General features: G+C 40.1%; 1 protein-coding gene across 1 annotated transcript in view; it reads left to right on the top strand.

Moving 5' to 3' along the window:
• lrba (LPS responsive beige-like anchor protein) overlaps window positions 1-14,360 on the top strand; it is a 177,479-nt gene that overhangs the window by 19,732 nt on the left and 143,387 nt on the right. The window contains 8 exon segments of the mRNA XM_051070266.1: window positions 5,598-5,829; window positions 7,066-7,166; window positions 8,158-8,253; window positions 10,048-10,169; window positions 10,872-10,998; window positions 11,755-11,874; window positions 12,730-12,876; window positions 13,082-13,279. Coding sequence (XP_050926223.1) covers window positions 5,598-5,829; window positions 7,066-7,166; window positions 8,158-8,253; window positions 10,048-10,169; window positions 10,872-10,998; window positions 11,755-11,874; window positions 12,730-12,876; window positions 13,082-13,279 — 1,143 coding nt within the window.

The raw sequence follows: 14,360 nt of genomic DNA, 5'->3' as shown, positions 1-14,360 counted from the left end.
CACGGCTGTCTGTGATGATGTAGAAGTCTGTTTTGTAGAGCTCAGACCTCAAATAGCTCTGCTCTTTCAGTAGATCTTCACTTGTTCTATTCTCAGTCTCTGCTTCTTGCTCACTGCCAGAATGTGTCTCTATGGTTTGTAATAAGAGTGGGAATAATTTCCACGACAGACCCATGAATTATAGTCTTAAAATTCAGCAATGTTACTACTAATACCTTTGGAATTGTACATTTTGTTTTCTGTTTCTGGTTGCACAACTGTTAAGCTAAGCCTAATGCATCTTCCTCTGAACCCTGTGTACCATGTGGTATTTTTATGAGCAAGGATGGCAAGGGCCCATTCATGGACTCAAAATGGGGACTTGGCAGTTACAAACAGTCAATACATCCTCTTTTTTTTATTCTTAATGTTTTGAGGATTTGTCATCGAATGGAGCTGTTTAATCATGAGTGACAGCAAGAAATAAATGCTTTGTTGACAGTCAACTAAACAGAAACAGGCGCTTTGACATCAAGGGCTGTGTGGAAAAGATTTTACAACCATGCTAGCTGCTCTGTGAGGCTGTACTTGCACAGCAGTGCTTTTGAGTCAGCAAGCTCACATGCTCACAGTGACAATGCAAAGCTGCTAATGTTTAGCAGGTATAATGTTTACCTTGTTCAAATGTATGCTTACATTTGCTATTTAGCATGAAACACAAAGTACAGCTGAGGGTGACAGGACAGGCTTATGGGTACTTGGTCATAAAGGGTAGTATTAGGCAGAATAAACTTTTAGCCTAATGGTAGGGCTAGAGGAAAAAGTCAGGACATCACAAAAATCCATCCAGCAGTTGTCAAGACATTTCGCTTAAAACCATAAATGTCAACTTGCTGGTGGCACTTGTGGAAAAGTCAAGGGATCATCAAAGTCAGAAGGCTTTATCCACTGTGGACCATGATTGTGTCTACAAAATGTTATAGCAGTCCATCAGTTTTGGTCTGGCTTTACTGCATCTTTTCATTCTCAGTATACCAACTTTTCCACCTCAGCCAAGAGTAAACACAACAGTTTTATTTCAAAGGTCTGTCATGACATACTGTTGACACTTGTTCTAATAAGGGTGGATGTGGTACAAATGTTAACCTCCTGCCAGACATTGTTGACATTGGATTTCAAGTCTCAGCTTTTCAAGAATCCTCCAGCTCCAGCTATCAAGTAAGCTGAAATACAAGTTTTGCTCAGGCAGTAGATATGAATGCTGGTTCTGGCAGACCATTTAGCCCTGCCATCGTCCTATGTTGTACTCTGTGGAGACCATAGAAGCCTGTTTGGGCTTCGTGTTACGGCCCAGTGGCTGCTTGGCTGCTCAGCCATGATTAATTCAGGCAGGCCTCAGGGGAGAACAGCCAGGCTAGGTTACCCAGCCAGGGATCTGGTGTCTAGCTGCCATAAAGTCACTGGCTTTATGGCAGGTTTAGCGGCAGAGCTCTCCTTGGCTGTAGCAGAGGCTGTAGCTGGCAGCCAGTCACACCTGTTCCCAAAATAGAGCAATGTCAATGATTGAATTGAACAATTTCAGAAATTGAAATATTGTAAACCTCTTTGACCTGCACTGATAGACACGTTGAATGTTCTCACACAGCTATAGGAAATTGCACTTTATTTTTACATCAAGGTTCAAAATATCACAGTAGATTAATGGCTGCATAATTTGGTCTGTTTATAACATAGGGGCTAACGATCATTTACTGTTTCTACCCAGTACCAACATGGAGATAACCAGCTGCTGTGCAGTTTTATACTAGCAGTAGAGCTATACTTAGATTCAGCTGGCACAGTTGGTAAAGATGGAAAGAGCTACATTGTTTCCCAGTTTAGAGTGGAGTGTTGCCATGAGATAGAGTGCATTTAAATATGACATTTCACTTTTAATGTCCACAAGTACATTTTCATACTGTTAGAAACAACTGAAGAAACTCTAGCAGGTACTTCTTAAAAAATATAGATCAGGATCTTGGCTCTATGGATGTTAACTTTTAGATATACCTGTCAGGTAAAACATTCACTTCAGTAGCTTGATCTTAATGAAAATATGTGGATAAAGCAAAAATCGAAAAAACTAATCATTATCAGCCACTTTAAATGGACTCTTCAGAGGCTGAGTTTTTAGAATCATCATCATCGTGAATTTCCGACTATAATTCTTGTCACACACACTTCTAAAAGCCTATCTGATGTTGAGAGCCAACACATTCTGTAATGACAGATAATGTCAGACTTCACAAGTCTATATTTGTTTTTTAGTCATCAAATAATACACACACTAGCAGATTGCCGCCATGCTTGTATTCATTTTGTGAATTTGTCTTCTCATCAGGGCGGTTGAAATGTATGCTCTACAAACAGTACCACACACAGTGAGATAATCTGCCAACATAATTGTTTGATTGATCTTAAACCTTGTAGGGAGTCAGTGACAAATTGGGTCCAAAATCAGCTCTGTTAGTCTTGCATGTGTGCCAACATGCCAGGTGTATGGCACTCTGTCTCCATCCTCATATTTGTTCTCGGTCCCCTTGGTCAACTGACTGATGGATGGATGGCTCATGTACGTTGTCAGGCTCATAAATCAACTTACTGTGGCAAGGTGGCACCCAACATCCATTAATGGCAGACCTGGCTGCAGTCAGGGGCATCTACTCTGAAGTTAGTACACTTCACTCTGTAGATAGCTATGTGATTTATCAATGACTGGCTAAGAGACAAAAAGGGAAGGAGACAGGTTGCCAACATGCACGTGTTATGACAAAATGTTTTGTTTTAACACTGGCTTGTTGCCTAACAGGTGGCTACAGAAAATATTTCCTTCATTGGAATCCTTTGCATTTGTTTGACCATCTATCTGCTGTAGTTGTATAAATTAGCTACAGTAGATGATTCTTTTTTTTTTTTTAGCTCTTTGCAAAGTCTGCCTTTCTTTAACAGTTGTTTAATTGCAAAAAAGGCATTTTTTTCCCACATACTTCTAATAGTATCTAACCAATGGTGATACTTTTGTTTTAATTTGTCCGGGGTTTGAGATATCTGTATCTGAAATTTGTCTCCATTCCCCCAATGCAACTGAGATGAATCAGTTTTTTGTGCTATTCAATGCATTGAAATTTAAAAAATTCAGCAGTAAAAGTTTTCATTTGATCTGCTTTCTTTTGATATAAAGCTCAGAGTCTGTGTGCAGCAGAGAACCGGGGGAGGGGAGGCTTTACAATACAACTGATGCTCTTTTACCTTAAATCTGTTCTATATGGGTTGATAAACTCAATCCATCCTTTCTGACATCAAATACATATGTAAAACTAAATGTAAATTTTTCCATTACAAAAATGTCATGCACATTAAACCAGTCATGCACATTAAACCAGTCTGCTTAAGTGGGTGGTCCCTGACATAACCATTTTTTCATGATAGCTTTTTTACTGGTGGCTTAATTTTTAAAACCTTTTCCATGCTAGCTCTGAAACTACATTTTATACTAAATAAATCTATTCTGTGGATTATCCAGAGAAGCCAGGACATTGTTGTTTGAATCACATTGCTGTTGAATTTCTTTAAATGCAGTTTTCAAATGCTTTATACTTGGCTCAATGGGGGGATAGATAAGATATGTATTTAGGTAATTTGGTAATTTAATTTGGTAATTTTAATTTAATTAATCTCAAATCAAGGTTAAATTTACTTTTTTAAATGCTGACTAAATCATGAAAAAGGAACAATATATGAGCATCAAAATTCACTTTAAGAGCTGCTTTGCTGTCAAATACTGTATTGAGTGCTGAAATGGTAATTTCAGCAAAATGATCAACATTCTCCAATTCCAGTCACTACTGTCTGACTGTTTTCTGCTTTTATATCTACAGTAAGTGAAGATATAGATATTGCTATATCCTTGCTAAAGAAATATCTTTTGACTCTGGATTATTGGGCTTTCATAAAATGAAATTTTATCTGGGAACATGTGATGTTACATTTATAGACCGTCACTTGAAAAGGTATCTATAATGTTGACCCAATGAACAGTTTTGTTAAACTAACAATGGCTAAATATGACTGTTGGATACATTACATCTTAAAAACATGACAATGTAAAGGTTATAGATAAAGGAAATGGGGCTTCTGCATTCTGTGATTCTGAGCACAGGTGATTAATAGTATCATCACTCTAATGTAGATACTTGACATGAAAGAATGAATAGATATCTGAGATGAGGTTAAAGGGACAATAGGCGAGGTGTGTGTCAGTGTTATTGTCACTTTTTCCCCTTGTCTTTAAGGATTTTGCAGCACCAGCGTACAACACACACACACACACACACACACACACACACACACACACACACACACACACACACACACACACAGTTAATCCCACCTCAGTCATTTTAATGGGACAATTTTCATTCCCCGCACTAAATCACATTGTTTTCACACCCAGCCTGTCTGACGACCAAGTACGACTATCACACTTTAATTTTTCTGTCCAGTCACACCTCACCGATTTTTAACATGACAGTCTTACTCACAATATTAATTTGACATCAGCATTGTTATTTTCCTTATCTTTTTCTATTAGGCAGGGTTCAATAATAAAAATGTCATCACAACTATTAAGAAGTGACAAATTATGACTTTTATGGCTCATACAATTTATTTCCACACACAAAGAACATTACTCCTCTGCAATGAGACAGGCTCTCTACCTCACCACCCTCCTGAACACGCTTAAGCTAGAGATCACTGCTATGGCTGACTAACATGGTGGGATGCATTTAATTTCTTTCTTGTGGCAATGAATAAACTGTTGTGTTTTTGATTCAAAACACAGGCTTGTGTCATTGGCTGTAAAAGAAAATTGATTCTTTCACAACAACACACGGTGAATATAATGAAGAATAGTGCTGTCAGGTTTAAAACTGTGCCTACTGATAGCCACCGTTGTTCAGTGTAGATGTGAGGATGTTTATATCACTCTACCTGTATCGCTGTATGTATGCTCTTGAATACCATAAGTGAATATTAATTTCAGCCTAGGTCTGTGTCTGTCTGGCTGTTGGTATTCTGGGGCCTCCTAGAGGAACAAAAGACCTCTAAACACACCTCTCACTGTTTTTGTCTGTCTAGCTTAGTTACACTGACATGGCCACTTGTTTGATATTTTCTGCTCTGGGTTTATCACAGTGTCTTGAGGCTAGTTGTAAACAGCACAGTGTACTGACAGACAGACAGACATACAGACTGACAGAGACCCATGTTTCTCCCCTGACCTTTAATCCACATGGCTAGCAGCAGCTCTGATGCATGATTAATCATCTGTTTAGGAGACTGCACACACATAGTAATGTAATGCATATATATATATATGTCTTTTTGAAGCTCTTGGTTATGTTTTGCCAGTGATAAAAGAGGAATTCATTGGACTTTTGAGCTTGAGTTGCTTATTGCTCTGTTCTGTTTACATGCTGGCTGACTGACACTGAACACTCTCTGTCCCCTGTCTCCCCCTTCCTCTCTCTCTCTCATCCTCATTCTCTCCCTTACCTCTCTTTGTATCTGTCCTCCAGCTGGTCGGCGGCCAGTTTGACCTGGAGATGAACTTCATCATCCAGGAGCCAGAGAGCATCGTGTGCATGGTGGAGCTGTTGGACAAGTGTGAGCCCACGTGTCAGGCCGAGGTCTGGAGCATCTTCACCGCCATCCTCAAGAAGAGTGTCCGCAACCTGCAGGCATGCACTGATGTGGAGCTCATCCAGCTGGTGCTCCAGCGTATATCCACCACTGACAGCATGATAGCAGGTACTGAGTGGCATACCTCTTGGAAAAAAGTGTTCTCTTTATTTACTTTAGGGGAACTGGTTTTTCTGTTATGTTACCAGATTATACAAAAAGTAAAGTCAAACTCTTCTTAAGCCTTTTCTTTTCATTTAGTTTTTGAAAAGTTAAAGGCAGTTGGTTTGTGTAACAGTAAAAAAGGCTATCCAGCTCCAGACAGCATGCACTGCTGAACTGTGCTTGACCCTGACAAGTCACTGAATCCTCATCACCTCCAGAAGAGATGTTTTGTTGGGCCTTTGCTTTGACCTCTGTGTGAAGGGGGAATGAACAAAAACATGAATTCCAACTTCTTGAATCAGTGGACTATCAAAAATAAAATAACCAACTCTTCGATGTTCCTATCCTCTCTTTTAAAAAAAAAAAAAATAATAACCTCATTGTTTCATCCTCCAGTGTTACGTACACTGTGGTGTATTACACTGAGTAAGCGCACGATCATCCTGTACAGTCTCCCCCGAGTCTCAGTCTAGTCTGTTGCCCATCTGCAAATTAGTAGCGAATTAATCCTACAGTGTTCGGCTCAGTGAACTTTTGCCGGCTAGAACAGCGCTGGCCTGGAGGGTTTGTGCAGTCAAGCAAGGATGATATAGCCTAGCAGCAACTAGGCGGCTGAAAGTAATGGTTATAGTACCACACTACAAATCATTGTCTGTCAACTTGTTTATAAAGTCTTTCATAAGCATGCATTTTTAGATGTCTCTTCCTCTCTTCACATAATTTGTCTGAAATAATAATTGTTTAGTACAGAACCAAACAGCTGAGCTTTAATACTTGGAAAAAGACCTGCCAAATATAACTACCACTTATCCTTATATTTGGAGGGTTAAATCAAGGGTAGAGCATGCACACACCAGTCATAGATCTGTCATACTATGCCTCACCATTAGTCAGTAATAACAAATGGGAGAGGCTGCACAGTAGTTGGGACTCCCAAAGTGTCTTCTCTATTTTAGGTCTTTTTTAACTGGGGTCCTTCTCACCCTACTTTTCTTTTAAATATGCTCTAGTAGCTGTGGCATCACTTCAACATTTTGAGTATAAAAATGACACATAAGTTTTTTTTTTTTGGCAAACTGCAGTCACTTGGAGCTTCCTCTCACTTTTAGAGTAGCCTATCGTATTTTATCAGTCTTTTGGTTAAATCCTATATGTTTCTGTATTTAATCCTTGCCCCCATTCTGTGTTTGTGTCTTGCAGACCTACTTGTGGACATGCTGGGTGTGCTTGCCAGCTACAGCATCACAGTAAAAGAGCTGAAGCTTTTCTTCAGCAAACTGCAAGGGCAGGAAGGCCAGTGGGTGAGTCAGTCATGCCGATCTGTCTTGGTTGTCTTGGACCTGCGTGAGGAATGTGCTAGCAACACTTCAACTGCTGCCGTCCCACAGGCCAATGCCCTCATCACATAGATAAGATAAATCATGTGAAACCAAACTTCTGCTCTATGGTGGTCTTGGATCCAGAGCAGTGCCACATTATTGAAACTAGGTGGTTCATGAGATTACGCACAAGTTCTAAGTTTAGATTTTTTCAGTCTATATTTACTACAACATTAAAACGAGTATGAGCCAAAAGAGTATTTGCACAACTGTGAAACATTAAAACACAAGCTGAATACAGCTCTAAGAAAATAGTCACAGTGAACTTAAGATGTATGGTATGTGCACAGAAGGAGAGACAGATGAAGCGAGGAAGAGAAGGAGAGTAACCCATTGATCACTGACACTAATCAAGTTGTCAAGGAAATAGGGCAAGTTGATTTTATGCTTCTAAATTTCACCTCATTCTCCCACTTTCGAGCAGCCCTTGCTACTGCTCTGCATTTCATTTTTGTGAAATATCCAGGGAGACAGGGTGGATGGGATGAGTTCAGAACTATGAGGTGCAAAGGTACTGAACACTATAAACTACAACATTGTTGAAAATTGTTAAAAGATATATGAAATTCACGTTGATTTGACTCCAGTATACAATGCTTGTATAATGTTCACTGAGACTATGAGTAAAGTCTCACGCTCAGTAAATCTCTTTGGATGTCAAAGTCTAATAAGTCTGAGAGGTAAATTTAGAACAAGCAGACACAAAGTTGTTCCTGCTTTTAATCATTTGTAGCTGCTTGCATGAACTGTTAGCGTGTAACCAGGGAGTGTATGTTTGTGTGTGTGTGTGTGTGTGTGTGTGTGTGTTGTGTGGTGTGTGTGTGTGTGTGTGTGTGTGTGCACCTGTTGGGACATTAATACCACATTGTCAGTTGCCCAAAATGATCCTTGCGTGTTTGTGTTTTCTCCTCAGCCTCATCATGCAGTAAAGCTCCTGTCGGTGCTGAAGTACATGGCTCACAGAAATGGTCCTGACTCCTTCTTCAGCTTTCCAGGGAAAAATGCAGCCGTGAGTACAGTGTCACAGCGCACGCTACTGCACCGCAAACTAAATGAAACTCCCCCAGCAAAGTGCATTTATATATAGATGATGAGCTAACAAGGATTTAGAGATGAGAGAGTAGAAAGGACTACATAGCATTTCATGTAGTGTTTCACTACATGGGCAGAAAAATCTTCTTCTTGATATGCAACAATGGTCAGCCATCAGAATGTGGAACCCCCTTCATGACCACCTCCCAAAGTGTACAATAAGTCTCATTTTCCCTCAGCTTATAAAAAATATGTTATGTTGAAATACTAATGAGAGGGAGAAAGACAGGCCTTCAGATACTAAATGGTGATCTCTCCTGAATCCCTTTCATAGTAAGTGCTTTCTAAGCTGCTTTCCATTGAGCCAGCCATTCACTGACCCATTTGATTTTTGTCTCATTGATAAGCTTTACACATTCTCTTAGTTATTTTTCTAGTCTGCCATTACAACTCAGACCCTCTTCAAGCCTCAAAGCCTATTCCACTCTTTCTGAAATGTTATGATGTAGAAATGAAGCTGTGTCTAATAGCATTCAAGTCTGCATAGTTAATGTGTGTTTGAGTAAATTACTCATGTTGGGGCAGTTCAGCTTTGGACTATTCAAATCATGCTCTGAGGACTTTGGTTGTACCTTGCCTGCTCATTTGTTCATTCAAAACCTCTGCCTTCTTGTTCCCTCTCATTAGTATCATGGAAAATGTGGCTGTACTCTTGTCTCCTTTCCTTGCTTTTCTGTAGATACTTAATGTGTTAACTTAAATAACGCACAACCTTTCATTAGATTCTGGTAAGAAGGACACAGGCACACAACCAGTGTTGCTTGGATGAAACTTTTCACATTTTCGGTTTCTTTGCAGCTTCCTTTTAAGTGTATGGCTCTCACCATTTTTAACGTTCATTGCACTGAAACTTTACAAAAGCGTTGTTTTGCTCATGCATGCATCATTTACTGCATTTATTGAAAGGTGCACTTTTTTCCCCATGCTGCAGAGCATGGTTTAGCACACCAGTATGTTAATTTCAGGATGATTTTCTCATACTTTTATACTTCACAATCATTAATCAGTCATTAATTGTCAACAGTAAGTAAGTCTTTAGAACTTAAAGGTTCATAATCTTTTTGTCTACAGGATTTGTGTGTTTGTATGAGCAAAGGACAAATGGGCCATTGTAGCATGAGGATTAATGAACTTTTCATTTTGTGTGCATCTTACAGCAAGTTGTTCCTTCCTGTGTATAAATATTTGCCTCATTGAATGTTGCATCAGTCTCTGCTAGGCCCTTTACATTGTTTATGTGTGTGTGTATGCATGTGGTTTCCAGCTTCTGTATGTAACCCTCCATTGCTGTGGTGATGGTGCTTTTATGAGTACAGAAGTCTGTCTTGTGGGTTTGGGTCTGATCTAGTTCATCTGTCAGCATAGTGTTTGAAAAGTGCACATGCACCTTCCTCTTCCTGTGTTGCCCTGCTAATGAGATAGGAACGCCTGGAAGCACATATGTACCCATACACACACACTGATACACACACACTCACAGAACCATTATAAGAGCAGTAGTTTTTTTTAACTTTCCCTCAGGGGCTGTGTTTGCTTCATATTTGTTTGCCCTAAACCCCTTTACTGGGCTAGTGACATGACTGATCTACTATACTACATACTAGAGTTTTTGTTAATTTTTAAAAAACTCATTACATCCTTTTATTACACAGGTGGCCGGGATCCACATCTCAGTGTCATGATGTTTTCTTCTGCCATTTTTCCCTAACAGGCTATAGCTCTGCCTCCCATAGCAAAATGGCCATACCAGAATGGGTTTACATTCCACACGTGGCTCCGCATGGATCCTCTCAACAACATCAATGTAGACAAAGACAAGCCTTACCTATACTGGTAGGTAACATAGGAACAACATAATTCTTTTCTTTGACCTTTTATTCTAAATACTATAAAGTGAGAGGATGAAACGTGGTGTTGCACAGCCAGAATATATTTAAGTTATGTGTGTAAGTGTTAACATCCCCACCAAGATGTACCTGAAATGTATTTGAAGCCCAAAGCTGCACTGCACAAATGCAGCTTCTAGCCTCACAGATGAAAAACGGTTGTGCTTCCCACTCCATCTTTCCTGTCTCCTGATCCTTTGCTTCCTCTCAGAGGAGCAAGTAAATCAAGCCTTCTGATCATCTTATTTTCAACCAAAAATTAATTTCTGTCAAAAATCTAATTTATACAACAGGGATCTGTTTGGGCGTCTGTGAAAATGATAACTAAGCTGGGTGGCCAACGATCTGCTTGAGAGAATCTGTTATAAAAGCTCCTCTTCAGCCCTGTGCCCTTTTAAAAAGAGATTAATTCACTAAATCACATGCGGGGGCCCCATCTCTCCTGGGACGCAGAGAATGATGGGGAGAGTCTGTGAAGTTGAGAAATTATTGTTTGCTATCTTTATCCTTTGAGACCCTTTTAAAGTGTTTATATGATATATTGGACACAATAACCCTTGTTGCCCTTGAATGTAGTCTGCATGAAAGTGAGCAGCCCCAAGCAGAAACTAAAGCTGTGTGTTTGTGCTTTGCCTTCATTTCTTTCCAGTTTCCGCACCAGTAAAGGCCTAGGTTACTCTGCGCACTTTGTGGGCGGCTGTTTGATAGTGACCTCATTAAAATCCAAGGGGAAAGGATTCCAGCACTGTGTAAAGTATGACTTCAAACCACAGAAGGTACAAAAAGCAAGAAAAAACAAAGCAGAATACAGGCTTTTTTTGGGTAACTCATACAAACCAAATACTCATGGTTATAAGACAAATCCTGGGAATGACTCTGTAAATAGATCACTGAAATCATATGTCAGCATGCACATAATCAGTCAAATGCACACACACATACACCCATGTGTGCACACAATAAATCTAGACCTCGCTCTAAGAAAGAACTGTCACATCTCACCTGACTCTGGGGAAAAGCAAGACTAGAGGAAGGAGGAATGAGGGCGATGGGAGAGAGGGATTATCCAATACTCTCAGTCTCCTCCAGGCACAGTGCACACTGAAAACCATTGCAGTTACAGAGAGCCTTTGCCTGTGGACAATTTGATATGTCCTCCTTTTTCCCCTGGGCATGAAGGCACCACCTTACCTCAGCAAACCTCATGAGGACTCAGAGAACTCATTTTAGTTGATTTTTCACTCTATTTTTAATGCTTGTTCTTCCATGTCCGGAGGTAACAACAATAACCTATTTCACTGTGGTAACAGTAGTAACCCATTTCACTGGTTGTAAGGCTGAGGAGAAAACTAGAAACCAAAGTAGGTGGGGTTGTAGCTTGAGGCGACTGAGTTCTGAACTGTGATGGAATCAGGCTAATTGAGTAGCTCATATACTGACTTATTGGTTATCTAGTTGTGTATGTTATTGACACCCCACAAGTCCTGCAGCAGTTTCCAGTGTTGAGAGTTTGCTTCTTCTTGTTGTTGCAGTGGTACATGGTGACTCTTGTTCACGTCTACAACCGATGGAAAAACAGTGAAATTAGCTGCTACGTGAATGGAGAACTGGCTTCCTATGGAGACATTGCCTGGTTTGTCAACACCAGTGACGTGAGTAGCAACAATCTGAAAACATTATTTGCTTGTTTGCAAATGTACATGGAAATCAGTCAAAAGGGGACACCACAAGTTCTTGTAATATATCATCTAATTGAACAGTGGTCTTGTATACCTCTACACTGGGGTTGGAGATGTGTGTTCACAGTTCAACAGATTTTCTGTTGAATATCAATTTCAAAACCACATTTTGCTGCAGGAGTGTGTACCAAACTGAAAAGCAAACCTCCCTTTCATGCCCGCCTCACTCACAGATATATCTAATCTCAGTCTTTGCTGTCTGAGGGCTTCGGGGGGTTGAAACCATTCTCTCTATTTTTTAGCATTGAGAGTACAGTGGAAAATGACTACATATACAGCCTGCACCTCTCACACATCACCATATGAACTCTCCCACAGTCCCCAGGATTACTTTCTGTCATGCTGTGATATGAGGTTCTTAAATCAAATTTTGTTTAGGAATGAACATGTCTCCACAGTGTGGTATAATCCTCTAGATGTGTCAGTATGTCAGAAATCAAATTAGCTACTTGATTGAGATGTGGCCTCATCACACTTGTGCTCATGCCTCGCTGACCCTGACGTGAGGAAGATGCAACATTATCATGTTATCCGCAGTATGTTCATAGTTTGAGGCTGTGCCATTTATAGCAAGTGTTAACATGAATCTGGCTTATCCCTCTGTTCTTTCTTGCTATTTTTGGTCAGGTTTATTCTTCCTTCCTGTCTTACTTCCTTATTTCCTTACTTCATTCCTTTGCTTCCTTCTTTTGATCTTTAATTGTCTATTTCTGTATTTTTTTAAAATCCTGTTTTGTTTCCTCCAACATCCCCCCTGCCCTGCTGCAGACATTTGACAAGTGTTTCCTGGGATCGTCCGAGACGGCAGATGCCAACCGTGTGTTCTGTGGACAGATGGGGGCAGTTTACCTGTTTGGAGAGGCTCTTAGTGCTGCTCAGATCCTGGCTATCTATCAGCTGGGTCCAGGTTACCAGGTTGGAAAGCACAAACCCTGAGACGTCTGTTCAATAACAACATTTAACATAGGCATATGATTGTTTACACAAACAAATGATGGGTTCATATAATGATTAAAATTATTTTTAAACATTGTATAATACAGAGACTGACACATTTTCTACAGTGGCTGATGAGAAGTGTTAATCAGATCTTTCTCCTCTTCATTGTCCTCCTGCCCAGGGCACCTTCAAGTACAAGGCTGAGAGTGACCTGCTGTTTGCAGAGCATCATAAGACCTTACTGTATGATGGCAAACTGTCCTCTAGTATTGCCTTCACGTATAATCCTCGCGCCACAGATGCTCAGCTCTGCCTTGAGTCCTCCCCAAAGGACAACGCCTCCATTTTTGTCCATTCACCTCATGCACTCATGCTGCAGGTAAGGTGCCTTTAATGTAACATTTTGCGAGTATGGCTTGTGATAGCCATTCCCCTTGGAGTTGATATTGGTGGGATTACTTGACTTTAAGCTGAAGCCACAATGCTGCACCAACATTAAAGCAATGTCAGTGCAGATTCATTCACCACCTGTGTGCCTGCTCTTCCCCTCCCACTGTGCCATATGTACCTCTCTTTACTCTTTCTTTCTTCCTCCAGGATAATGAAAGTGGCCCAGTTGGCATCTTTTCATTTTAATAGCCTCATGAGTGCAGAGGTGCAAATGTGTTGAGCTAGTCAGACTGCTGCAGCTGCTGAAAAATGCCATCCTGGTGCTCTAATTGTGGAATTTGCTTTCACTGGGACTGAGATTTAGTTGGGACTATGTACAAGTAGTTGTGCATTTTTCCTCACAGAAGCAGGAGGTGAAAAGTGTGGACGTTTTCCCATACGCTGCTTAGAAATACATACACCCACACCACACAATCACACAATGCTGTTTCTTCACTCATTTTGAATTTTCTTTTCTCAAGCGCTAATTGAGTTTTCTCTCATGCCCTCTCATCAAAGAAAATGCTTTGTTTCCTTTGTGAGGGAGGCTTTTGCTGCCACACAAACATATGCTCCCTCCACCACACAAACACACACACAGTGTGAAATATGAATGACTATGTGACCTATATTCTCAGTTTTGCTATGCCATGCTTCAAAATTCCAATCCTATAGACAGGGAAAACTTTTGTCAAGCCACTGATGATATTGCAACACACAGCTTTGAAACCAGTTCATGCACCTGACGTTAAGAGAGAATATTTGCCTCCTGCCATTTTTTAAATCTTTTGTCAACAAAATAAACACAACTAAAGAAACAGTAAAGCTTAAAACTTGAGTTTTAGATCCTGAATTGTATTGACCCTCTCAATCATGAGCATTTCTGCAAACTGAATTTATTATAGAAGCAACAAAAATATGTTGCCAATGGCAACAAAATGGTTTACATTTAGACTACATATTAACAATCATAGATTCAAAGGGGCAGTTAAAGTTGATGCCTGATAAAAAGCATACTGTAATGGTATAAT

The sequence above is a fragment of the Lates calcarifer genome, linkage group LG5, assembly GCF_001640805.2.
Source record: "Lates calcarifer isolate ASB-BC8 linkage group LG5, TLL_Latcal_v3, whole genome shotgun sequence".
Taxonomy (NCBI): Eukaryota; Metazoa; Chordata; class Actinopteri; family Centropomidae; genus Lates; species Lates calcarifer.
Note: the sequence above shows the minus strand (reverse complement) of the source record. Positions and strands in the feature narration are given on the sequence as shown.